This window comes from Bufo gargarizans, chromosome 10 (assembly GCF_014858855.1).
Source record: "Bufo gargarizans isolate SCDJY-AF-19 chromosome 10, ASM1485885v1, whole genome shotgun sequence".
In the NCBI taxonomy this organism is placed as follows: domain Eukaryota; kingdom Metazoa; phylum Chordata; class Amphibia; order Anura; family Bufonidae; genus Bufo; species Bufo gargarizans.
The window spans coordinates 129,271,270-129,297,692 of NC_058089.1; the positions used below are offsets into that span (position 1 = coordinate 129,271,270).

The window sequence follows — 26,423 nt, forward strand, 5'->3', positions numbered from 1 at the left end:
AACAGCCTCGTTCAAATGAATGGATGCGATTTTTGACCCCAAACCCGCTGGGTGTGAACATGGCCTTACCGCAGTCCAGATAGCTGCCAAGGGAATGTATAAAGTGCTGCAACAATGGGATAGTTCAAAATGACTGCAAAATCTCCATAAACTAGGGTCCTGCAAATAAAACGTCGACCTCATAGTGTGAAAAGTCTGCAACTTCCTCCTATAGTCTTCAATTTGTATCCATTTTCAAGATCTCTGCTTGATGTCAGTGAGGCCTAATCCGTCTCAGACAGCTGAGGGTCTGTCACATGCTGATACATTGTCACGGAGCCTTCACCTATTTATGTTCTGCACTTCTATAGCGCTGGCATATTACAGACATTGGCGTCGCTGTCCCCAGGAGCTCACAATCTAAGGACCCTATCAGGATGTCTTTAGAGTGTGGGAGGAAACCCCCGCAAACACGGGAGAACATACAAACTCCACGCAGATGTTGTCCTTGGTCGGATTCGAACCCAGGACCCCAGAGCTGCAAGTGCCCCTCACCGTGCTGCCCACCCGTGTGATCGGGAACAGGTTCTGGTCATACATGGCGGAGGAGCGGTTTAATACCCGGGGGGAGGGGTGTGACCCTCCACGGTCGCCCCTCGCCATATGTCGCTGCGGGTAATGAGCACTCTCACTGTGATTTATTCAGACGGATGGAAACTATACAGGAGGATGAATTGTATTTCACAGAGAATAATCCTTTAATCCTGGACCGAGAGAAGATGCGGCCGCTGCAGACACAGATCTGTGATGCCCCCATCTGTCTGCCTGCGCCCCCCACTCATTACATGGGTGGGGTCTCTATATGATTACTCTGGATGGAGGGGCCACACAGGACATGAAATACCTTTCTGTTGTGTGGGCTCCACAGCACCCACCAAAAGCCCCTCAGCCCTGGTCGGGGTCACCACCCTTCCCAACAGAAATTACTTCCCAAGTTTAGGAGGGGAAAAAATGGGGCGTGGCTTAACAGGGTGAATTATCGGGCACCAATGGTTTCTTCATACTTTACCCTTTTAAAACTATTGTTTCCTGTCAGATTTACAATAAAATACATTTTATCATGTACTGTAGTTTATTCCCCCCACACAATATAATGCCGCCTTATATGTCCCCACACAGTGCAATGCCCCCTTATATGTCCCCACACAGTGCAATGCCCACGTATATGTCCCCCACACAGTGCAATGCCCACATATATGTCCCCCACACAGTGCAATGCCCACATATATGTCCCCCACACAGTGCAATGCCCACGTATATATGCCCCCACACACAGTATAATGCCCCCTTATGTGCCCCCACACACTATAATGCCCACATATATGCCCCCCACACAGTATAATGCCCACTTATATGCCCCGCACATAGTATAATGCCCACTTATATTCCCCCCACATAGTATAATGCCCCCAGTCAATTCTGGTTTGCGCAGGCGCGGGAACAAGTTGGGGACAGACTCTGAGGAGCGCTGCGCGGACTGAGGTACTCGTACTGGTCACCTGTGAAGGCCGGGGATTGCTGAAAGGGGTTAATAACTACTGTGAAAGAGGCAATGCTAAGGGGGGGACATCATTCTTCTGCGTCATCCATTGGTAATGGCGGCCCAGGTTCACTCATTCTTGGGTTTATCGGGCTAATTCCGCGCTGTACAATGTGGTGCCCAGTGACCTGCAGTGTCTGCACTGATAAAGCGCCCATCACGGCTGACGAGCGGCTCATTCTGGTGGTCATATAAATGCAGGAGGACCTGCCGCTGACAGGGGTGTCCGGGGATGTCAGTCATGATGCGGTTTCACTTCCACGACTTTCTTTTTTCCCACCAATTACGAAACAATGGAAATCACACACGACAGACAGTGCGGTGTCCACTGACTGCCATGGAGTGCAAGCTCCTCTGGTAAGTGTTGTCTATGGCCCGGGCCAAGCCTAAATGTATGGAAACAGGTGCAAAACCTCCTGAAAGCAAGCCATCGATGCCCCTGTGATATACCTTCCAGCCGCAGGTGCCCCTGTAATGTACAAGCCAGTCACAGACTCACAGGTGCCCACTTTATCTGACTGTAGAATCCTTGTAATATACATGCCAACACTGGTGCCCGCATGACCCAGTCCAGCCACAGCTGCCCCTATAATATACATGCCAACACTGGTGCCCGCATGACCCAGTCCAGCCACAGCTGCCCCTATAATATACATGCCAACACTGGTGCCCGCATGACCCAGTCCAGCCACAGCTGCCCCTATAATATACATGCCAACACTGGTGCCCGCATGACCCAGTCCAGCCACAGCTGCCCCTATAATATACATGCCAGCCATAGGGTCCTGCTTGACATCCAGGTGCCTTACCTTCTTTAGGCAAGTGAGGTGCCCAGAGACAGCCAGGCCCAGCAGCAGCCCTCAGCCGGCCGTCCATCAGAATCTGATCCATCCAGCCCAGTATGAGCCCAGCCGCAGCCAGCAGGCTTGCACTCGTCTGTCTTGCTTGCCAGTTGCCCGTTTGCCACTGTCTGCGACTGCCAGCCACTTCAAAGTTGATTCAGTGGCTTTTTCAATTTAGGGTCCATTCACACGTCCCTAGGTGTTTTGCGGTCCGCAATTGCGGATCTGCAAAACATGGACACCGGCAATGTGCGTTCCGCATTTCACGGACCGCACATCGCCGGTGCTATAATAGAAAATGCCTTTTCTTGTCCGCAGTTGCGGACAAGAATAGGACATGTTCTATTTTTTTCGGGAACGGAATTGTGGACCCGGAAGTGCAGATCCGGAAATGCGGACAGCACATAGCATCTATTCCAGCCCCATTGAAAATGAATAAGTCTGCAAAATCCAGAACGGATCTGGAAAAAAATTGCGGACGTGTGAATGGACCCTTATCCTGAGCCAGCCAGCCCTCTGTGCCCACCCAGACCCAGCCCAAGTACTGTCTAATTACTACTAGTTACCACCATATACCATTCTGGCCTATATATCACCTGGTATAAGTTGTTTATTATACATCTTCAGGTATATAATATTAAATACCACAAGATGTATAACATATACCAGCTGTACACATATAATTACCAGTATATACCCAGGTTATACCAGCATGTTCCATATTAATATATACAAGAAGATGTATATCTTATACCAGGGCCTCTGATTAACCCCAGATAAAGCTCCGCCGCTCTAGTTGGTCTTTCCTGAAATGTTCTTAGTCGCATCCCACAGCAGAAGCCACGGTCCACAGAGAGCTTCCAGAGCATCAGAGGGATCTCATTGTTAGAAGGTATCAGTCAGGAGAAGGGGACAAAAGAATGTCCAAGGCATTAGATCTACCATGGAACACAGTGGAGACCGTCATCATCAAGTGGAGGAAATATGGCCCAACAGTGACATCACCAAGAACTGGACGTCCCTCCAAAACTGATGAAAAGACGAGAAGAAAACTGGTCTGGGAGGCGACCAAGAGGCCGACAGCAACATTACAGGAGCTGCAGGAATATCTGGCCAGTCCTGGCCGTGTGGTCCATGTGACAACTATCTCCGTATTCTTCATATGTCTGGGCTATGGGGCAGAGGGGCAAGACGGAAGCCTCTTCTTACCAAGAAAAACATCCAAGCCGGGCGACATTCTGCAAAAACACATCTGAAGTCTCCCAAAAGCAGGTGGGAAAAGGTGTTATGGTCGGATGAAACCAAGGAGGAACTTTATGGCCATAATTCCAAAAGATATGTTTGGCCCAAAAACAACCCTGCCCATCACCAGAAGAACCCCATCCCCACAGTGAAGCCTGGTGGGGGCAGCATCATGCCAAGGGGCTGCTCTTCTTCAGCTGGAACTGGGGCCTTAGTTAAGCTGGAGGGAATTCTGAACAGTTCCAAATACCAGTCAATATTGGCCCAAAACCTTCATCCGTCGGCTAGAAAGCTGAACATGAAGAGGAACTACATCTATCAGCAGGACAACGACCCAAAGCATCCATCCAAATCAGCAAAGGAATGGCTGCACCAGAAGAAAATCAAAGGAATGGCCCAGCCAGAGCCCTGACCTGAATCCGATTGACAATCTGTGGGTGATGTGAAGAGCGCTGTGCCCAGGAGATGCCCTCACAATCTGTGAGGTGATCTGAAGAGGGCCGTGCCCAGGAGATGCCCTCACAATCTGTGGGGTGATCTGAAGAGGGCTGTGCCCAGGAGATGCCCTCGCCATCTGTGGGGTGATCTGAAGAGGGCTGTGCCCAGGAGATGCCCTCGCAATCTGTGTGGTGATCTGAAGAGGGCTGTGCCCAGGAGAGGCCCTCGCAATCTGTGGGGTGATGTGAAGAGGGCTGTGCCCAGGAGATGCCCTCGCAATCTGTGGGGTGATGTGAAGAGGGCTGTGCCCAGGAGATGCCCTCGCAATCTGTGGGGTGATGTGAAGAGGGCTGTGCCCAGGAGATGCCCTCGCAATCTGTGGGGTGATGTGAAGAGGGCTGTGCCCAGGAGATGCCCTCACAATCTTTGGGGTGATCTGAAGAGGGCTGTGCCCAGGAGATGCCCTCGCAATCTTTGGGGTGATCTGAAGAGGGCTGTGCCCAGGAGATGCCCTCACAATCTTTGGGGTGATCTGAAGAGGGCTGTGCCCAGGAGATGCCCTCACAATCTTTGGGGTGATCTGAAGAGGGCTGTGCCCAGGAGATGCCCTCGCAATCTGTGGGGTGATGTGAAGAGGGCTGTGCCCAGGAGATGCCCTCACAATCTTTGGGGTGATCTGAAGAGGGCTGTGCCCAGGAGATGCCCTCGCAATCTGTGGGGTGATCTGAAGAGGGCTGTGCCCAGGAGATGCCCTCGCAATCTGTGGGGTGATCTGAAGAGGGCTGTGCCCAGGAGATGCCCTCGTAATCTGTGGGGTGATCTGAAGAGGGCTGTGCCCAGGAGATGCCCTCGTAATCTGACAGATTTGGAGGGTTTTTGCAAAGAAGAGTCAAAATGTGCCATGCTGATAGACTCATTCCCAAAAAGACTGAGCGCTGGAATAACATCAAAAGGGGCTTCAGCAAAGTATTAGTTTAAGGGTGCGCACACTTATGCAACCACATTATTTATTTATTTTTTATTTTTATCTTTGTCTCATTTTTTTACATCACAGAAACCTGACATTTTAACAGGGGCGTGTAGACTTTTTATATCCACTGTAATTGCAGCCTCGGGTAGGGGCTAGGTTTGGGGAGTACAACATTTCTTACTGATTTCTTGTTTTATTTAGCGGACACTAATATAGATTAATGTTTACATTCTGGTAATAATAGTATCTGTATCATGTAGTATTGAACTACCGTGCGCCACTGTCCCCGGTACGATGTCCTCCTTTTCGGGGTGTGGTGTCCTGCTTTTTGGGGTTCTGCAAGTGGCCACCCTAGTGAGTGCCCAGAGCATGTGACATCAGTGACGGTGATGCCCACAATAGGGCCAGGCACAGCAGTGCCCACAGAATAGCCTCTCCTTAGTACCAACAACCTGTGCCAGCCATAACAAGTGCCGGGCTCATTGCCGCCATATATAGCAGCTTCTCATCTGCGCCATGTGCCCTCCACTCCTCCGCCAGGAGCTCTCATGACAGCAGCCAATCAGAAGCCGCTCAGTGTCGCTATCACTTCCTGTGCCAGTCTCGCTCCATGATATCATGGGGGTGCTGTCACCATACTGTCCCCGGGGAACCAACAGCATGATGATGATGTCATCAGTAATGTGTTTTATGGGTCGAAAATCCTACAGTATTGAAGTACCAGCAAAGTGGATGAGATTTAACAAAATGGCAGCAGAGTAAATATGGTAAATACGCAGCAGAATCCATGACGTAACACGTGTGGATTTTGCCACGGATTCTGAAGATGCACCCGGTGTGCCGCACCCTGAGAGTGACAGCTCTTAGTGCTGCGTTCTGACTGCACCGCCGCCAGTGACTCCTGCTGACTGCCCCTGGCCTGACACACCGGGTCCTCGCTGCGCCCCGGGGAGCAGGCAGGGGTCCTGGCGGTGTCCTCCGGCTGCAGTCAGGGTGTACAGAGCGCTAATTCATCCAGTGCAGGAAGTTCTCTCCAGCTGTTTACATATTCAGTGCAGCCTCCTCCTCCTCGTCTCCAGCTCAGACCTGTCCGACATCTACACCCCGGCGCCCTGAAGGAGGCAGCTCCGCGGTGAGTAACCCCCAAATATCCTGTCCCCACATGCCACTGACAGCAAGCAGAGTGCTTATAGAGGATGCACAATATAGGACCCTGCGCAGCTGAGAGGACTATGATGTCAGCAGCCGAGATCCCATCAACAGTAATAGGAGACAGCAATAACCTTTACAGTCCGGAGCTTATAACAGCGCTGGAGCGTAATACGAGGAGCGGCTGATAGCACTCACATATAGAGCACTGGAGATATGTGACAAAAAGTGGTGATAGTGTGGGCTCGCGGGCAATAGACTGTATTCTCCTGTCCTACAGTCATCCCCCCCTCTGAAATGGCTGATAACAGGGGGGCAATAGACTGTATTCTCCTGTCCTACAGTCATCCTCTCCCCTGAAATTGCTGATAACAGGAGGCAATAGACTGTATTCTCCTGTCCTACAGTCATCCTCTCCTCTGAAATGGCTGATAACAGGGGGCAATAGACCGTATTCTCCTGTCCTACAGTCATCCTCTCCTCTGAAATGGCTGATAACAGGGGGCAATAGACCGTATTCTCCTGTCCTACAGTCATCCTCTCCTCTGAAATGGCTGATAACTGGGGGCAATAGACTGTATTCTCCTGTCCTACAGTCATCCTCTCCCCTGAAATGGCTGATAACAGGAGGCAATAGACTGTATTCTCCTGTCCTACAGTCATCCCCTCCTCTGAAATGGCTGATAACAGGGGGCAATAGACTGTATTCTCCTGTCCTACAGTCATCCTCTCCTCTGAAATGGCTGATAACAGGGGGCAATAGACTGTATTCTCCTGTCCTACAGTCATCCTCTCCTCTGAAATGGCTGATAACAGGGGGCAATAGACTGTATTCTCCTGTCCTACAGTCATCCTCTCCTCTGAAATGGCTGATAACTGGGGGCAATAGACTGTATTCTCCTGTCCTACAGTCATCCCCTCCTCTGAAATGGCTGATAACAGGGGGCAATAGACTGTATTCTCCTGTCCTACAGTCATCCCCCCTCTGAAATGGCTGATAATAGGGGGGCAATAGACTGTATTCTCCTGTCCTACAGTCATCCTCTCCCCTGAAATGGCTGATAACAGGGAGCAATAGACTGTATTCTCCTGTCCTACAGTCATCCTCTCCCCTGAAATGGCTGATAACAGGGGGCAATAGACTGTATTCTCCTGTCCTACAGTCATCCTCTCCCCTGAAATGGCTGATAAACAGGGGGCAATAGACTGTATTCTCCTGTCCTACAGTCATCCTCTCCCCTGAAATGGCTGATAACAGGGGGCAATAGACTGTATTCTCCTGTCCTACAGTCATCCTCTCCCCTGAAATGGCTGATAACAGGGGGCAATAGACTGTATTCTCCTGTCCTACAGTCATCCCCTCCTCTGAAATGGCTGATAACAGGGGGCAATAGACTGTATTCTCCTGTCCTACAGTCATCCTCTCCTCTGAAATGGCTGATAACAGGGGGCAATAGACTGTATTCTCCTGTCCTACAGTCATCCTCTCCTCTGAAATGGCTGATAACAGGGGGCAATAGACTGTATTCTCCTGTCCTACAGTCATCCTCTCCTCTGAAATGGCTGATAACTGGGGGCAATAGACTGTATTCTCCTGTCCTACAGTCATCCCCTCCTCTGAAATGGCTGATAACAGGGGGCAATAGACTGTATTCTCCTGTCCTACAGTCATCCCCCCTCTGAAATGGCTGATAATAGGGGGGCAATAGACTGTATTCTCCTGTCCTACAGTCATCCTCTCCCCTGAAATGGCTGATAACAGGGAGCAATAGACTGTATTCTCCTGTCCTACAGTCATCCTCTCCCCTGAAATGGCTGATAACAGGGGGCAATAGACTGTATTCTCCTGTCCTACAGTCATCCTCTCCCCTGAAATGGCTGAAAACAGGGGGCAATAGACTGTATTCTCCTGTCCTACAGTCATCCTCTCCCCTGAAAGGCTGATAACAGGGGGCAATAGACTGTATTCTCCTGTCCTACAGTCATCCTCTCCCCTGAAATGGCTGATAACAGGGGGCAATAGACTGTATTCTCCTGTCCTACAGTCATCCTCTCCCCTGAAATGGCTGATAACAGGGGGCAATAGACTGTATTCTCCTGTGCTACAGTCATCCTCTCCCCTGAAATGGCTGATAACAGGGGGCAATAGACTGTATTCTCCTGTCCTACAGTCATCCTCTCCCCTGAAATGGCTGATAACAGGGGGCAATAGACTGTATTCTCCTGTCCTACAGTCATCCTCTCCCCTGAAATGGCTGATAACAGGGGGCAATAGACTGTATTCTCCTGTCCTACAGTCATCCTCTCCCCTGAAATGGCTGATAACAGGGAGCAATAGACTGTATTCTCCTGTCCTACAGTCATCTCCCCTGAAATGGCTGATAACAGGGAGCAATAGACTGTATTCTCCTGTCCTACAGTCATCCTCTCCCCTGAAATGGCTGATAACAGGGGCAATAGATTGTATTCTCCTGTCCTACAGTCATCCTCTCCCCTGAAATGGCTGATAACAGGGGCAATAGACTGTATTCTCCTGTCCTACAGTCATCCTCTCCCCTGAAATGGCTGATAACAGAGGGCAATAGACTGTATTCTCCTGTCCTACAGTCATCCTCCCCCCTGAAATGGCTGATAACAGGGGGCAATAGATTGTATTCTCCTGTCTACAGTCATCCTCTCCCCTGAAATGGCTGATAACAGGAGGCAATAGACTGTATTCTCCTGTCCTACAGTCATCCTCTCCTCTGAAATGGCTGATAACAGGAGCAATAGACTGTATTCTTCTGTCCTACAGTCATCCTCTCCCCTGAAATGGCTGATAACAGGGGCAATAGACTGTATTCTTCTGTCCTACAGTCATCCTCTCCCCTAAAAAGGCTGATAACAGGGGGCAATAGACTGTATTCTCCTGTCCTACAGTCATCCTCTCCCCTGAAATGGCTGATAACAGGGAGCAATAGATTGAAGTACACAGTGAACACAGGAAGGATCGTCTGCAGGGCTGTTTGCCCGCTGTCACTCCGGCCTTGGGATGGTGTGGTGGGTGCTGGCGTCACGTCAGGCGCTGCGCTGTCTGTACGCAATACTTCCTCTTCAGGGACGGTCTGTGCTCGCGGTTATCTCACTGCCGCGCTTCCTGTGAATGTTTTATGAAGAGGTTTCTTCTCAGTCCTGCATGCATCAAGTATCTGTATACAGGGTGCTAGAGTGAGTGTGGCCCCCAGTCTGCAGTATATATACAGGTTACTGTAGTGAGTGTGGCCCCCAGTCTGGTGTCTGTATACAGGGTACTATAGTGAGTGTGGCCCCCAGTCTGGAGTCTGCATACAGGGTACTATAGTGAGTGTGGCCCCCAGATTGGAGTCTGTATACAGGGTACTATAGTGAGTGTGGCCCCCAGTCTGGAGTCTGTATACAGGGTACTATAGTGAGTGTGGCCCCCAGTCTGGAGTCTGCATACAGGGTACTATAGTGAGTGTGGCCCCCAGTCTGCAGTATATATACAGGGTACTATAGTGAGTGTGGCCCCCAGTCTGCAGTATGTATACAGGGTACTATAGTGAGTGTGGCCCCCAGTCTGCAGTATATATACAGGGTACTATAGTGAGTGTGGCCCCCAGTCTGCAGTATGTATACAGGGTACTATAGTGAGTGTGGCCCCCAGTCTGCAGTATATATACAGGGTACTATAGTGAGTGTGGCCCCCAGTCTGGTGTCTGTATACAGGGTACTATAGTGAGTGTGGCCCCCAGTCTGGAGTCTGCATACAGGGTACTATAGTGAGTGTGGCCCCCAGTCTGCAGTATATATACAGGGTACTATAGTGAGTGTGGCCCCAGTCTGGAGTCTGTATACAGGGTACTACAGTGAGTGTGGCCCCCAGTCTGCAGTATATATACAGGGTACTATAGTGAGTGTGGCCCCCAGTCTGCAGTATGTATACAGGGTACTATAGTGAGTGTGGCCCCCAGTCTGCAGTATATATACAGGGTACTATAGTGAGTGTGGCCCCCAGTCTGCAGTATGTATACAGGGTACTATAGTGAGTGTGGCCCCCAGTCTGCAGTATGTATACAGGGTACTATAGTGAGTGTGGCCCCCAGTCTGCAGTATATATACAGGGTACTATAGTGAGTGTGGCCCCCAGTCTGCAGTATGTATACAGGGTACTATAGTGAGTGTGGCCCCCAGTCTGCAGTATATATACAGGGTACTATAGTGAGTGTGGCCCCCAGTCTGCAGTATGTATACAGGGTACTATAGTGAGTGTGGCCCCCAGTCTGCAGTATGTATACAGGGTACTATAGTGAGTGTGGCCCCCAGTCTGCAGTATATATACAGGGTACTATAGTGAGTGTGGCCCCCAGTCTGCAGTATGTATACAGGGTACTATAGTGAGTGTGGCCCCCAGTCTGCAGTATGTATACAGGGTACTATAGTGAGTGTGGCCCCCAGTCTGCAGTATATATACAGGGTACTATAGTGAGTGTGGCCCCCAGTCTGCAGTATGTATACAGGGTACTATAGTGAGTGTGGCCCCCAGTCTGGCACTGTCAGCTCCGGTGTCGGCTGAGATTCGGCTGCTCGTGTGATCGCCCTCAGGAAGCCGCGTCCCTTCCCTCCTGTCACAGCTTGTCTGTCTGCGTGTCATCTGCTGCTCCCCATACAATCTCACAGGCCTCCGATCAGGCGTCCTGACAGCTACAGCTGCACTCACTATCCTGAAGCTCCAGAGCTGAAATCTCCCAGCATTCCCTACTATTATCCAGGTACTTTATTGTCATCTGATGTTCCTGCCTTCCTGCACTCCGGCAGCTCAGTTAGGCCTGTCCACAAGCTTGCTGACTGTTTCCAGTAACTGTAACATTGTGAATTCATGTAGGTTCATCCTATACATACACTGATGTCCAGAGCTGGACATGTAACACCCCAGAGTGGTGTTACCACTACTGCACCCTGCTACTATCTCTAATGGTCTGACAAAACGTCATCTTATGTATTGTTGTCTAGGTCGTCCACGCCGTGCATTCCTAATCTGTTTGCAGCTGTTATGTTCATGTAATGTGCCTGGTTCACCAGCAGGTGGCAGCAAACACGACAGAGCTGTACTTAGGTAGAATGGAGCTTTCCATTCCATTTTAACCCCCCTCTGGAGAGAAGTGGACTAGTCCTACCAGGGGACCAGTTAGTTTTAGTTTAGGTCTTCCCTAGACAGGTGGAAGGGTGTGCAGGGGCACGTCTCTGCCGGACATGCCCATGCCAGCCAAAGCACCTTAAGCTCTGCTGCCCATGGAGGCCACAGCTTAAAGCCTCAGGAGCCACGAGGAAAGTTACCTGGCATAACCTAGAGTCAGACTACAGAGAATAAGTGCAGCCTACAGAAGAAGCTGAGTTATACAGCCAGCCTGTCAGTACAACAGAGTGAGAGAAACAGAGATATAGCAGAGTTGAGTTTGCCTGCCAGTTCAATGCTACAGCCTGCTGGAACCAAGACAAAGCCTGAAACTGTTTGGAGAAACGTTTATTCAAGTAAAGCTGTCATTTAACTTCATCTCAAGGTCTGGGCTCAAGTTATTCTTTCAAATCCCTCCATTATTCCCCCTATTTATTGCTTCGGAGCCAAAGCCTGGGGTCCAGCCGTGTCCAGGTAGGAGCACCGTGACACACAATAAGAGACATTTTAGGCCGCAACATACCACTCGACATTTCCTACACCTGGGACGCTATATATAGAGGGCCCTGCGGGGAGGCCGCCCATTGCAGACACACCCTGTTATAACAGCTCCCCAATGTCACGGGGAGCGCACCCTCCATCCGCAGGCGGAGTTCCCATATGAGAGATAATTGTGGCGAGTTCAGCCGGTTCCTGATTTTCTCAACAGGTGACAATTGTCTCATAATATAGGAATTGGGGGTGTGGTCTTTCAGGACGGGTGACATCATTGGTGTGGGTGTGACATCATCAGAGGGCACAGCTACTGGCACAGATGTGAGATAAACGGATGAGCCATTTCCCAGTCTGATGGAGGGGTACTACGCCCTGTCAGCCCCCCGCCAAGCCCACCCGCGGAGGAGGAGAACATCAGCAAGTCAATTTAGTGTAGACTGTGTGTGGGACTGGGAAGCTCATCATGGTATATATATAGGGTCACTGCATGAGGCACATGGGACACTACGGTGATGTCGGGGGGTGGCTTTATGCTGATATCCTGGTCATATGACGGTATGCAGCCCCCCTGCACGGCGATGGCGCCTTACTCTATATGACTCCAGGGCAGTGAGCCTAATATTGACTTTCTGCTCCTGCTAAATATTTACTGTCCTGAAGGTATATCCTGTCTGACTGCTCGTACTGGGAGCCTCGCGCCTCACTGAGCCGCGCTCCTTCCTCCATTCCATGTCTATACTGGATCTCCGCCAGCATATCCATATGTCCTGCACTGGCAGGAGCATCGGATGGATATGATATCAGGTTGCTATGGAGCGCATTGTATAGCAACCATTACTCTATGATTGACATTCATAAAGCCCAGTGCAGGAGAGGCACCTCCCCATGGCCGCCCTTATATTCACAGCTCAGGATTCGTTACATTAGCAGTAGGTACAGAGAGGAGCTGAGTTCATGTGATAGCTGGTAATTCTGCTCTGGAAGATATCACATGCAGACTGGCCGTGTTCACATTTGACTGATTTCAGTTTGATGTGATTGGATGCACTGCCTGAAAGGTGAATGGAAAAACCCAATCCGGGATTGTGAGTCCAGACGTTTGATGGATTATTTACCAAGTCAGTGGAGACACAACGACGGCACCACCAACATGGCTACATACATTACTGATCCTGTACTGATCCTGAGTTACATCCTGCATTATACTCCAGAGCTGCACTCACTATTCTGCTAGTGCAGTAACTGTGTACATTACTTATCCTGTACTGATCCTGAGTTACATCCTGTATTATACTCCAGAGCTGCACTCACTATTCTGCTGGTGCAGTCACTGTGTACATACATTACTTATCCTGTACTGATCCTGAGTTACATCCTGCATTATACTCCAGAGCTGCACTCACTATTCTGCTGGGGCAGTCACTGTGTACATACATTACTTATCCTGTACTGATCCTGAGTTACATCCTGTATTATACTCCAGAGCTGCACTCACTATTCTGCTGGTGCAGTCACTGTTTACATACATTACTTATCCTGTACTGATCCTGAGTTACATCCTGTATTATACTCCAGAGCTGCACTCACTATTCTGCTGGTGCAGACACTGTGTACATACATTACTTATCCTGTACTGATCCTGAGTTACATCCTGTTATATACTCCAGAGCTGCACTCACTATTCTGCTGCTGCAGTCACTGTGCACATACATTACTTATCCTGTACTGATCCTGAGTTACATCCTGTATTACACTCCAGAGCTGCACTCACTATTCTGCTGGTGCAGTCACTGTTTACATACATTACTTATCCTGTACTGATCCTGAGTTACATCCTGTATTATACTCCAGAGCTGCACTCACTATTCTGCTGGTGCAGACACTGTGTACATACATTACTTATCCTGTACTGATCCTGAGTTACATCCTGTATTATACTGCAGAGCTGCACTCACTATTCTGCTGGTGCAGTCACTGTGTACATACATTACTTATCCTGTACTGATCCTGAGTTACGTCCTGTATTATACTCCAGAGCTGCACTCACTATTCTGCTGGTGCAGTCACTGTGTACATACATTACTTATCCTGTACTGATCCTGAGTTACATCCTGTATTATACTCCAGAGCTGCACTCACTATTCTGCTGGTGCAGTCACTGTGTACATACATTACTTATCCTGTCCTGATCCTGAGTTACCTCCTGTATTATACTCCAGAGCTGCACTCACTATTCTGCTGGTGCAGTCACTGTGTACATACATTACTTATCCTGTACTGATCCTGAGTTACATCCTGTATTATACTCCAGAGCTGCACTCACTATTCTGCTGGTGCAGTCACTGTGTACATACATTACTGATCCTGTCCTGATCCTGAGTTACATCCTGTATTATACTCCAGAGCTGCACTCACTATTCTGCTGGTGCAGTCACTGTGTACATACATTACTTATCCTGTACTGATCCTGAGTTACATCCTGTATTATACTCCAGAGCTGCACTCACTATTCTGCTGGTGGAGTCACTGTGTACATACATTACTTATCCTGTACTGATCCTGAGTTACATCCTGTATTATACTCCGGAGCTGCACTCACTATTCTGCTGCTGCAGTCACTGTGTACATACATTACTTATCCTGTACTGATCCTGAGTTACATCCTGTATTATACTCCAGAGCTGCACTCACTATTCTGCTGGTGCAGTCACTGTGTACATACATTACTGATCCTGTCCTGATCCTGAGTTACATCCTGTATTATACTCCAGAGCTGCGCTCACTATTCTGCTGGTGCAGTCACTGTGTACATACATTACTTATCCTGTACTGATCCTGAGTTACATCCTGTATTATACTCCAGAGCTGCACTCACTATTCTGCTGGTGGAGTCACTGTGTACATACATTACTTATCCTGTACTGATCCTGAGTTACATCCTGTATTATACTCCGGAGCTGCACTCACTATTCTGCTGGTGCAGTCACTGTGTACATACATTACTTATCCTGTACTGATCCTGAGTTACATCCTGTATTATACTCCAGAGCTGCACTCACTATTCTGCTGGTGCAGTCACTGTGTACATACATTACTTATCCTGTACTGATCCTGAGTTACATCCTGTATTATACTCCAGAGCTGCACTCACTATTCTGCTGGTGCAGTCACTGTGTACATACATTACTTATCCTGTACTGATCCTGAGTTACATCCTGTAATATACTCCAGAGCTGCACTCACTATTCTGCTGGTGCAGTCACTGTGTACATACATTACTTATCCTGTACTGATCCTGAGTTACATCCTGTATTATACTCCAGAGCTGCACTCACTATTCTGCTGGTGCAGTCACTGTGTACATACATTACTTATCCTGTACTGATCCTGAGTTACATCCTGTATTATACTCCAGAGCTGCACTCACTATTCTGCCGGTGCAGTCACTGTGTACATACATTACTTATCCTGTACTGATCCTAAGTTACATCCTGTATTATACTCCAGAGCTGCACTCACTATTCTGCCGGTGCAGTCACTGTGTACATACATTACTAATCCTGTACTGATCCTAAGTTACATCCTGTATTATACTCCAGAGCTGCACTCACTATTCTGCCGGTGCAGTCACTGTGTACATACATTACTTATCCTGGACTGATCCTGAGTTACATCCTGTATTATACCCCAGAGCTGCACTCACTCTTCTGCCGGTGCAGTCACTGTGTACATACATTACTAATCCTGTACTGATCCTAAGTTACATCCTGTATTATACTCCAGAGCTGCACTCACTATTCTGCTGGTGCAGTCACTGTGTACATACATTACTTATCCTGTACTGATCCTGCGTTACATCCTGTATTATACTCCAGAGCTGCACTCACTATTCTGCTGGTGCAGTCACTGTGTACATACATTACTTATCCTGTACTGATCCTGAGTTACATCCTGTATTATACTCCAGAGCTGCACTCACTATTCTGCCGATGCAGTCACTGTGTACATACATTACTTATCCTGTACTGATCCTGAGTTACATCCTGTATTATACTCCAGAGCTGCACTCACTATTCTGCTGGTGCAGTCACTGTGTACATACATTACTTATCCTGTACTGATCCTGAGTTACATCCTGTATTATACTCCAGAGCTGCACTCACTATTCTGCCGATGCAGTCACTGTGTACATACATTACTTATCCTGTACTGATCCTGAGTTACATCCTGTATTATACTCCAGAGCTGCACTCACTATTCTGCTGGTGCAGTCACTGTGTACATACATTACTTATCCTGTACTGATCCTGAGTTACATCCTGTATTATACTCCAGAGCTGCACTCACTATTCTGCCGATGCAGTCACTGTGTACATACATTACTTATCCTGTACTGATCCTGAGTTACATCCTGTATTGTACTCCAGAGCTGCACTCACTATTCTGCTGGTGCAGTCACTGTGTACATACATTACTTATCCTGTACTGATCCTGAGTTACATCCTGTATTATACTCCAGAGCTGCACTCACTATTCTGCCGGTGCAGTCACTGTGCACATACATTACTTATCCTGTACTGATCCTGAGTTACATCCTGTATTATACTCCAGAGCTGCGCTCACTATTCTGCCGGTGCAGTCACTGTGTACGTTACTTATCTGTACTGCTATGGACATTCCCTATGGAATCTTTGTTATCATCCTGCATGTTGTATTTCCAGGTTTACATTGTGATTGGCGGCACAGATGGATTTTTCGGAGGATTCTGTGGAAACGTGGCCGGTCCTGTCCTGGGTGTCGTCCGCTGTCATGGTGGTTGGCGGTGTGCTCCCATACATCCCCCAGTATCAGGAGATTAAGAGGACGTCTAATGCGGAGGGGTTCTCCACCTGGGTCTGCTTTGTTCTGCTGGTTGCCAATATCCTCCGGATATTTTTTAGGTGAGAGCAGAGCTGCTGCTGATTTCTGCTCTGCAGGTCGTTCAGCTCTTTGTGGCCCTTGAACCAATTGGATGAACTAAAAAGGTCACATGACACTTGCAATCCATCCCAGACTCCTTGTGTATAAGGAGTCCGGGGGGGGGGGGGGGGCGGATTACTCCTGTATTCAGCCACAATAGAACTGTCCCCATGACAGTGCTGACCCCGGGGGGTCGGGATTGATTTGACTCTGCGCCGGTGTCACTGCTCCTCTAATTACCGCAGACTGAGCCCCACAGTCCTGTCTGCCTTGTCGTTCTGAGACCGGACGACTCGGGGGGATTTCCATTAATAATCAGCTCAGATGAGTTCTCCTTGTTTCAGGGCTGCAATTAAATCTCATCCCAGTAATTGTCCGCTTTCATTCAGCTTTCACGTTAGCCCATGAAATGTGCGCAGAATTAATGGGCGACTATTAATGAGCGCGTCTGATCTCCGGGGCTCGAACGAGCTGCAGATAACGTCTCAACCTAGTGTAACGAGGCCAAGGTCACAGCGATGACTGCGCAGGCGGCAGAGCCGCTACAATGTATCATTAATGTTGCAATAACATGTCACTCCTTGTATCAATAATGTATCCAGATGAAAACTCCTTTGCTACTAATTATCTTCTTCATCTAAACATGCCCCAAAGATCAGCAGGCGGCATTAGCCCCCCCCCCCCCCCCCCCCATACAGTAAGAAGTCACCATGATCCAGATCACTTACAAACCTGCCCTTGAAGGAGCTCGGGGGCTGGAATTGGGCTCCCCTCATTTCCATATGATGGTCCGCACCAGTCAGAGTGGTGGAGATGGCGGTGGAGACCCCTGACGTTCTGACTGGTATCCATCACACGTATAAGGGCAGTGGGTCGTATTGCTCGGGCTGTGGCGATACGATGGCGGTCCCTTGTGATCACGTGCTCTTGTCTCTCACAGGTTTGGGAAGTTCTTCGAGTTCCCTCTCCTCCTGCAGAGCCTCTTGATGATCGTCACCATGTTATGGATGCTGCATCTCTGCTGCGCTGTGCAGACCGTGAACCGCGTGTCAACCAAGTATCGCGCCTTCACCGGTAAGTGTATGTCCTAGGCTGCGGATGACACTGCAGCTGTTGCCAAACTACAACTCCCAGCAAGATTTCCGAGAACAGCTAAGCAAGCGTGCATGCTAAGAGTTGTAGTTCACTGGTCTGGACTTTGCGGACCGCCTGGTCTAGTATATCAGGAGTTGTACTGGGAGAGTAGTAAATGCTCATTATAGAAGAGGACGCCCGGCACTGGAGGACTGTAGTCACGAGGCAGTCTAGGGTCTGATCTCCGTCCGTCTATAGCAGTTAAATTATAACATTCTGATATGAGGGGACTCTCCCATCGCTGACGTCCCCACATGTGTCCGGCAGAGCTGGCGGGATCCTTATAATAAGGCCGGATTACTGCGCAGAATCCTCCGAATAATCAGCGTGTATGTAATGAATATGTGTAGGAAGGTGATCAGCGGCGCCCAAGAGCAATATTCAGTTAGGCTCTCCTCACATCTCCAATTCCCCCTACCACTCTGCCTAAATGTCAGTCCTCACTGTGTGTCTGGAATTCTGTTCATAAACCAGGATGGTCTGATGACATTTAAAGTCATGCTAAGTGATTTCCTAATTTGATGAAATAACCGGTTACAGGAGTTACTGCTCGCCGTACACGCACGTCATGCCACAATAATTCATCTTCTGCTCAGGTTACTCTGATGAGAAATAGATACTGGAAGTATTTACCTCCTCCATAAATCTTCTGGTGTAATCGTATTCACTGGAGAGCAGCAAAGAGCTGTCAGCTTTCTCATAGCTTTCATATTTCATGTACATTACTACACCGCTCCAGGTATCCTATAAATACTGCTCCAACTACACAGCAAGGGACAAAAATGGCGGCATCTGCAACTTGTCAGAGCAAGAAGATCAGAACTGTAATATAACTGCTATAATACTGCCTCCTATGTACAAGAATATAACTACTATAATACTGCTCCTATGTACAAGAATATAACTGCTATAATACTGCCTCCTATGTACAGGAATATAACTACTATAATACTGCCTCCTATATACAAGAATATAACTACTATAGTACTGCTCCTATGTACAAGAATATAACTACTATAATACTGCCTCCTATGTACAAGAATATAACTACTATAATACTGCTCCTATGTACAAGAATATAACTACTATAATACTACCTCCTATGTACAGGAATATAACTACTATAATACTGCCTCCTATATACAAGAATATAACTACTATAATACTGCTCCTATGTACAAGAATATAACTACTATAATACTGCTCCTATGTACAAGAATATAACTACTATAATACTGCTCCTATGTACAAGAATATAACTACTATAATACTGCTCCTATGTACAAGAATATAACTACTATAATACTGCCTCCTATGTACAGTAATATACCTACTATAATACTGCTCCTATGTACAGGAATATAACTGCTATAATACTGCTCCTATGTACAGGAATATAACTACTATAATACTGCTCCTATGTACAAGAATATAACTACTATAATACTGCCTCCTATGTTCAAGAATATAACTACTATAATACTGCCTCCTATATACAAGAATATAACTACTATAATACTGCCTCCTATGTACAAGAATATAACTACTATAATACTGCCTCCTATGTACAAGAATATAACTACTATAATACTGCTCCTATGTACAAGAATACAACTACTATAATACTGCTCCTATGTACAAGGATATAACTACTATAATACTGCCTCCTATGTACAAGAATATAACTACTATAATACTGCTCCTATGTACAAGAATATAACTACTATAATACTGCTCCTATGTACAAGAATATAACTACTATAATACTGCTCCTATGTACAAGAATATAACTGCTATAATACTGCCTCCTATGTACAAGAATATAACTACTATAATACTGCCTTCTATGTACAAGAATATAACTACTATAATACTGCTCCTATGTACAAGAATATAACTACTATAATACTGCTCCTATGTACAAGAATATAACTGCTATATTACTGCCTCCCATGTACAAGAATATAACTACTATAATACTGCCTCCTATGTACAGGAATATAACTACTATAATACTGCTCCTATGTACAAGAATATAACTACTATAATACTGCTCCTATGTACAAGAATATAACTACTATAATACTGCCTCCTATGTACAAGAATATATCTACTATAATACTGCTCCTATGTACAAGAATATAACTACTATAATACTGCCTCCTATGTACAAGAATATAACTACTATAATACTGCTCCTATGTACAAGAATATAACTACTATAATACTGCCCCTATGTACAAGAATATAACTACTATAATACTGCCTCCTATGTACAAGAATATAACTACTATAATACTGCTCCTATGTACAAGAATATAACTACTATAATACTGCCCCTATGTACAAGAATATAACTACTATAATACTGCCTCCTATGTACAAGAATATAACTGCTATAATACTGCTCCTATGTACAAGAATATAACTACTATAATACTGCTCCTATGTACAAGAATATAACTACTATAATACTGCTCCTATGTACAAGAATATAACTGCTATAATACTGCCTCCTATGTACAAGAATATAACTACTATAATACTGCCTCCTATGTACAAGAATATAACTACTATAATACTGCTCCTATGTACAAGAATATAACTACTATAATACTGCCTCCCATGTACAAGAATATAACTACTATAATACTGCTCCTATGTACAAGAATATAACTACTATAATACTGCCCCTATGTACAAGAATATAACTACTATAATACTGCCTCCTATGTACAAGAATATAACTGCTATAATACTGCTCCTATGTACAAGAATATAACTACTATAATACTGCTCCTATGTACAAGAATATAACTACTATAATACTGCTCCTATGTACAAGAATATAACTGCTATAATACTGCCTCCTATGTACAAGAATATAACTACTATAATACTGCCTCCTATGTACAAGAATATAACTACTATAATACTGCTCCTATGTACAAGAATATAACTGCTATAATACTGCTCCGATGTACAAGAATATAACTGCTATAATACTGCTCCTATGTACAGGTATATAACTGCTATAATACTGCTCCTATGTATACGTGCCATTCTTCTCCTCACAGGGGGCTGCGACTGAAGGGCAGTTACAACACAGTCTGATGTCCAGGTCATTTCATGTATACATATATCAGACAGAGAGCGTGGCCCTGGATGTTATTCTCTGGGGCCACATGGCTGAGGCTCCTGTTTGGTGTCTCACTGCTCGGCGGGGGAGGGGCAGTTTTCTGACGGGGCCCTTGAATCAGATTAGTGATCCCTTCACAACCACTTGGTAAAGATCAGAGTGTGGGAGACTCAGGGCAGATCTGCGGGGCTCCTCAGTGTAATGGTTGGCGGGGGGGGGGGGGGCGGCGGCGGCAGCTCGGGGGCCGTCCATATCTGACTCTCACACTTTTCTTTGCAGACTTCAAGCTGGCGGACTTCTGGGAGTGGAGCCGCTTTGAGGATTATCTGCAGTTCTGCCTGTCGCTGACCGTCCTTGGTGCCCTCCTCACGTACAGCCTCCTGGATGTCCCCATCTTTGTGGAGGCCCTGGGGTTAGTGGCCCTCCTCACTGAGGCAACGTTAGGACTCCCTCAGCTGCTGCAGAACCTCAGGAACAAGTCCACGCGAGGCATGAGGTAAGAAGCCGCCTGTCTGAGAATGGCCCTCCACCATGGACACGGCAGCACAGTCTCCCTCCTGTGTTTTCTATGGAAATGTGGCCACTAGGGGGAGCCACTGCATGACGATCCATGGTACACCAATAGTCAGAAAATGGGTTCTCCATCCGAAGAACCAAAGCCCTTGTCTATTACTGCTGACAACCTGCCTGTGTATCCTGTCTGAGAGGTAGTCACAGCCCCGCCCCTGCTGATGACATCACTGATATAATGACACCTTATACTCAGGGGTGCACCACCAATGAGGCCGGGTGAGGCGATCGCCTCAGGCAGCACCAGGTAAGGGCAAGAGGGGGGCAACCGAAGGGCCATGAGCTGAAGGGAGGGGGTTAGGTTAAGAAATTGGCATTGGGGAGTCGGGGCGCAGAAAGGCTAGGTGCACCCCTGCTTATACTACAGGAACATCTATTCATCTATTACTGCTGACAACCTGCCTGTATATCCTGTCTGAGAGGTAGTCACAGCCCCGCCCCCTGCTGATGACATCACTGATAAAATGACAATGTGTCCTCAGTAAATGGCTCTTCTCAGGGACCCCCCATTGGGGGCTATTAGGCAGGCGAGTGCATGAAGTCATACAGCAGCCGCCGTCTATTGTGCAGGAGGCGCAGGCGGATGGCAGCGTTTATCCAGCGCTGGCTGCAGGCGGATGGCAGCGTTTATCCAGCTCTGGCTGCAGGCGGATGGCAGCGTTTATCCCGCGCTGGCTGCAGGCGGATGGCAGCGTTTATCCCGAGCTGGCTGCAGGCGGATGGCAGCGTTTATCCCGAGCTGGCTGCAGGCGGATGGCAGCGTTTACCCCGCGTTGGCTGCAGGCGTATGGCAGCGTTTATCCCGCGCTGGCTGCAGGCGGATGGCAGCGTTTATCCAGCGCTGGCTGCAGGCGGATGGCAGCGTTTACCCCGCGTTGGCTGCAGGCGTATGGCAGCGTTTATCCCGCGCTGGCTGCAGGCGGATGGCAGCGTTTATCCAGCGCTGGCTGCAGGCGGATGGCAGCGTTTACCCCGCGTTGGCTGCAGGCGTATGGCAGCGTTTATCCCGCGCTGGCTGCAGGCGGATGGCAGCGTTTATCCCGCGCTGGCTGCAGGCGGATGGCAGCGTTTATCCCGCGCTGGCTGCAGGCGGATGGCAGCGTTTATCCCGCGCTGGCTGCAGGTGGATGGCAGCGTTTATCCCGAGCTGGCTGCAGGCGGATGGCAGCGTTTATCCCGCGCTGGCTGCAGGCGGATGGCAGCGTTTATCCCGCGCTGGCTGCAGGCGGATGGCAGCGTTTATCCCGCGCTGGCTGCAGGCGGATGGCAGCGTTTATCCCGCGCTGGCTGCAGGCGGATGGCAGCGTTTATCCAGCGCTGGCTGCAGGCGGATGGCAGCGTTTATCCCGCGCTGGCTGCAGGCGGATGGCAGCGTTTATCCCGCGCTGGCTGCAGGCGGATGGCAGCGTTTATCCCGCGCTGGCTGCAGGCGGATGGCAGCGTTTATCCCGCGCTGGCTGCAGGTGGATGGCAGCGTTTATCCAGCGCTGGCTGCAGGCGGATGGCAGCGTTTATACCGCGCTGGCTGCAGGCGGATGGCAGCGTTTATCCTGGAGGAGGCACCATGTACCACACGGGTAATTAAACTCTGTCAAAGGTGAGACTTGGAAACCTCCTTTAACCTCAAATACATTTCTGAAACCGTCACATCACTGAGAATGCCGCCTATCATCATTAGAGATCAGCGGTGACATCGCTGAGAATGCCGCCTATCCATTCACTAGAGATCAGCGGTGACATCACTGAGAATGCAGCCTATCCATTCACTAGAGATCAGCGGTGCCATCACTGAGAATGCAGCCTATCCATTCACTAGAGATCAGCGGTGACATCACTGAGAATGCAGCCTATCCATTCACTAGAGATCAGCGGTGACATCACTGAGAATGCCGCCTATCATCATTAGAGATCAGCGGTGACATCACTGAGAATGCCGCCTATCATCATTAGAGATCAGCAGTGACATCGCTGAGAATGCCACCTATCCATTCACTAGAGATCAGCGGTGACATCACTGAGAACGCAGCCTATCCATTCACTAGAGATCAGCGGTGACATCACTGAGAATGCCGCCTATCTATTCACTAGAGATCAGCGGTGACATCACTGAGAATGCTGCCTATCCATTCACTAGAGATCAGCGGTGACATCACTGAGAATGCCGCCTATCCATCACTAGAGATCAGCGGTGACATCACTGAGAATGCCGCCTATCCATCCACTAGAGATCAGCGGTGACATCACTGAGAATGCCCCCTATCCATTCACTAGAGATCAGCGGTGACATCACTGAGAATGCCGCCTATCCATCACTAGAGATCAGCGGTGACATCACTGAGAATGCCGCCTATCCATCCACTAGAGATCAGCGGTGACATCACTGAGAATGCCGCCTATCAATTCACTAGAGATCAGCGGTGACATCACTGAGAATGCCGCCTACCCATCACTAGAGATCAGCGGTGACATCACTGAGATGTATTATCGTCTGATGACTCTTTAGAAATGTGAAGTGAAAGGATGCTTCCTGTCATTACTGCAGTCGGCCAGTAGAGGCCCCCATGTTCATATAACTTGGGCCCCTGTGATCATAGCCGTTGTCTGGGGCCACAGCAGGAGGACAGATTACGTATAAGGTATTGTGATAAGTCATATATAATGGACCCTTCCCAGTATACATGTGATATATGACGAGCTGGGATAATAAATGAAGCAGCACTACAAGTGACAGGAGACAGGTTGGATTAGTTCTGGGACATGGAGGGAGAGGGCCATTAATAGGGAGGCGCCTGCAGTGATGAGGATGGATGCTTTATGTATTGGGGAGCACCCGTCATGCACAGTGAGAGATCTGGGGTGCACCCGTCATCCACAGTGAGAGATCTGGGGTGCACCCTTCATGCACAGTGACAGATCTGGGGTGCACCCGTCATGCACAGTGAGAGATCTGGGGTCCACCCGTCATGCACAGTGAGAGATCCAGGGTGCACCCTTCATGCACAGTGAGAGATCCAGGGTGCACCCGTCATGCACAGTGAGAGATCTGGGGTGCACCCTTCATGCACAGTGAGAGATCTGGGGTGCACCCGTCATGCACAGTGAGAGATCCGGGGTGCACCCGTCATCCACAGTGAGAGATCTGGGGTGCACCCGTCATGCACAGTGAGAGATCCGGGGTGCACCCTTCATGCACAGTGAGAGATCCGGGGTGCACCCGTCATGCACAGTGAGAGATCCGGGATGCACCCTTCATGCACAGTGAGAGATCTGGGGTGCACCCGTCATGCACAGTGAGAGATCCGGGATGCACCCTTCATGCACAGTGAGAGATCTGGGGTGCACCCGTCATGCACAGTGAGAGATCCGGGGTGCACCCGTCATGCACAGTGAGAGATCCGGGATGCACCCTTCATGCACAGTGAGAGATCCAGGGTGCACCCGTCATGCACAGTGAGAGATCTGGGGTGCACCCTTCATGCACAGTGAGAGATCTGGGGTGCACCCTTCATGCACAGTGAGAGATCTGGGGTGCACCCGTCATCCACAGTGAGAGATCTGGGATGCACCCTTCATGCACAGTGACAGATCTGGGGTGCACCCGTCATGCACAGTGAGAGATCTGGGATGCACCCTTCATGCACAGTGACAGATCTGGGGTGCACCCGTCTTGCACAGTGAGAGATCTGGGGTGCACCCGTCATGCACAGTGAGAGATCCAGGGTGCACCCGTCATGCACAGTGACAGATCCAGGGTGCACCCGTCATGCACAGTGACAGATCTGGGGTGCACCCGTCTTGCACAGTGAGAGATCTGGGGTGCACCCGTCATGCACAGTGAGAGATCTGGGGTGCACCCGTCATGCACAGTGAGAGATCTGGGGTGCACCCTTCATGCACAGTGAGAGATCTGGGGTGCACCCGTCATGCACAGTGACAGATCTGGGGTGCACCCGTCAACCACAGTGAGAGATCTGGGGTGCACCCGTCATGCACAGTGAGAGATCCAGGGTGCACCCGTCATGCACAGTGAGAGATCCAGGGTGCACCCGTCATGCACAGTGAGAGATCTGGGGTGCACCCGTCATGCACAGTGAGAGATCTGGGGTGCACCCATCATGCACAGTGAGAGATCTGGGGTGCACCCGTCATGCACAGTGAGAGATCTGGGGTGCACCCGTCATGCACAGTGAGAGATCTGGGGTGCACCCTTCATGCACAGTGAGAGATCTGGGGTGCACCCATCATGCACAGTGAGAGATCTGGGGTGCACCCGTCATGCACAGTGAGAGATCTGGGGTGCACCCGTCATGCACAGTGAGAGATCCGGGGTGCACCCGTCATGCACAGTGAGAGATCTGGGGTGCACCCATCATGCACAGTGAGAGATCCGGGGTGCACCCGTCATGCACAGTGAGAGATCTGGGGTGCACCCGTCATGCACAGTGAGAGATCTGGGGTGCACCCTTCATGCACAGTGACAGATCTGGGGTGCACCCGTCATGCACAGTGACAGATCTGGGGTGCACCCGTCAACCACAGTGAGAGATCTGGGGTGCACCCGTCATGCACAGTGAGAGATCCAGGGTGCACCCGTCATGCACAGTGAGAGATCCAGGGTGCACCCGTCATGCACAGTGAGAGATCTGGGGTGCACCCGTCTTGCACAGTGAGAGATCTGGGGTGCACCCGTCATGCACAGTGAGAGATCCGGGGTGCACCCGTCATGCACAGTG

At 49.0% G+C, this 26,423-nt stretch overlaps 1 protein-coding gene across 3 annotated transcripts in view; it reads left to right on the forward strand.

The window, feature by feature from the left end:
* Nucleotides 1-26,423, forward strand: part of LOC122920817 (solute carrier family 66 member 2-like) — a 42,269-nt gene that overhangs the window by 11,172 nt on the left and 4,674 nt on the right. Inside the window, exons 1-4 of one of the 3 annotated variants that reach the window (XM_044270566.1) lie at nucleotides 5,977-6,203; nucleotides 16,610-16,828; nucleotides 17,788-17,921; nucleotides 21,400-21,616. In XM_044270566.1, coding sequence (XP_044126501.1) covers nucleotides 16,635-16,828; nucleotides 17,788-17,921; nucleotides 21,400-21,616 — 545 coding nt within the window. In that variant the 5' untranslated portion in view covers nucleotides 5,977-6,203; nucleotides 16,610-16,634. Of the gene's footprint in view, nucleotides 1-5,976; nucleotides 6,204-16,609; nucleotides 16,829-17,787; nucleotides 17,922-21,399; nucleotides 21,617-26,423 lie in introns of those variants that run through there. The other 2 variants (XM_044270565.1, XM_044270567.1) reach the window with 2 other exon arrangements.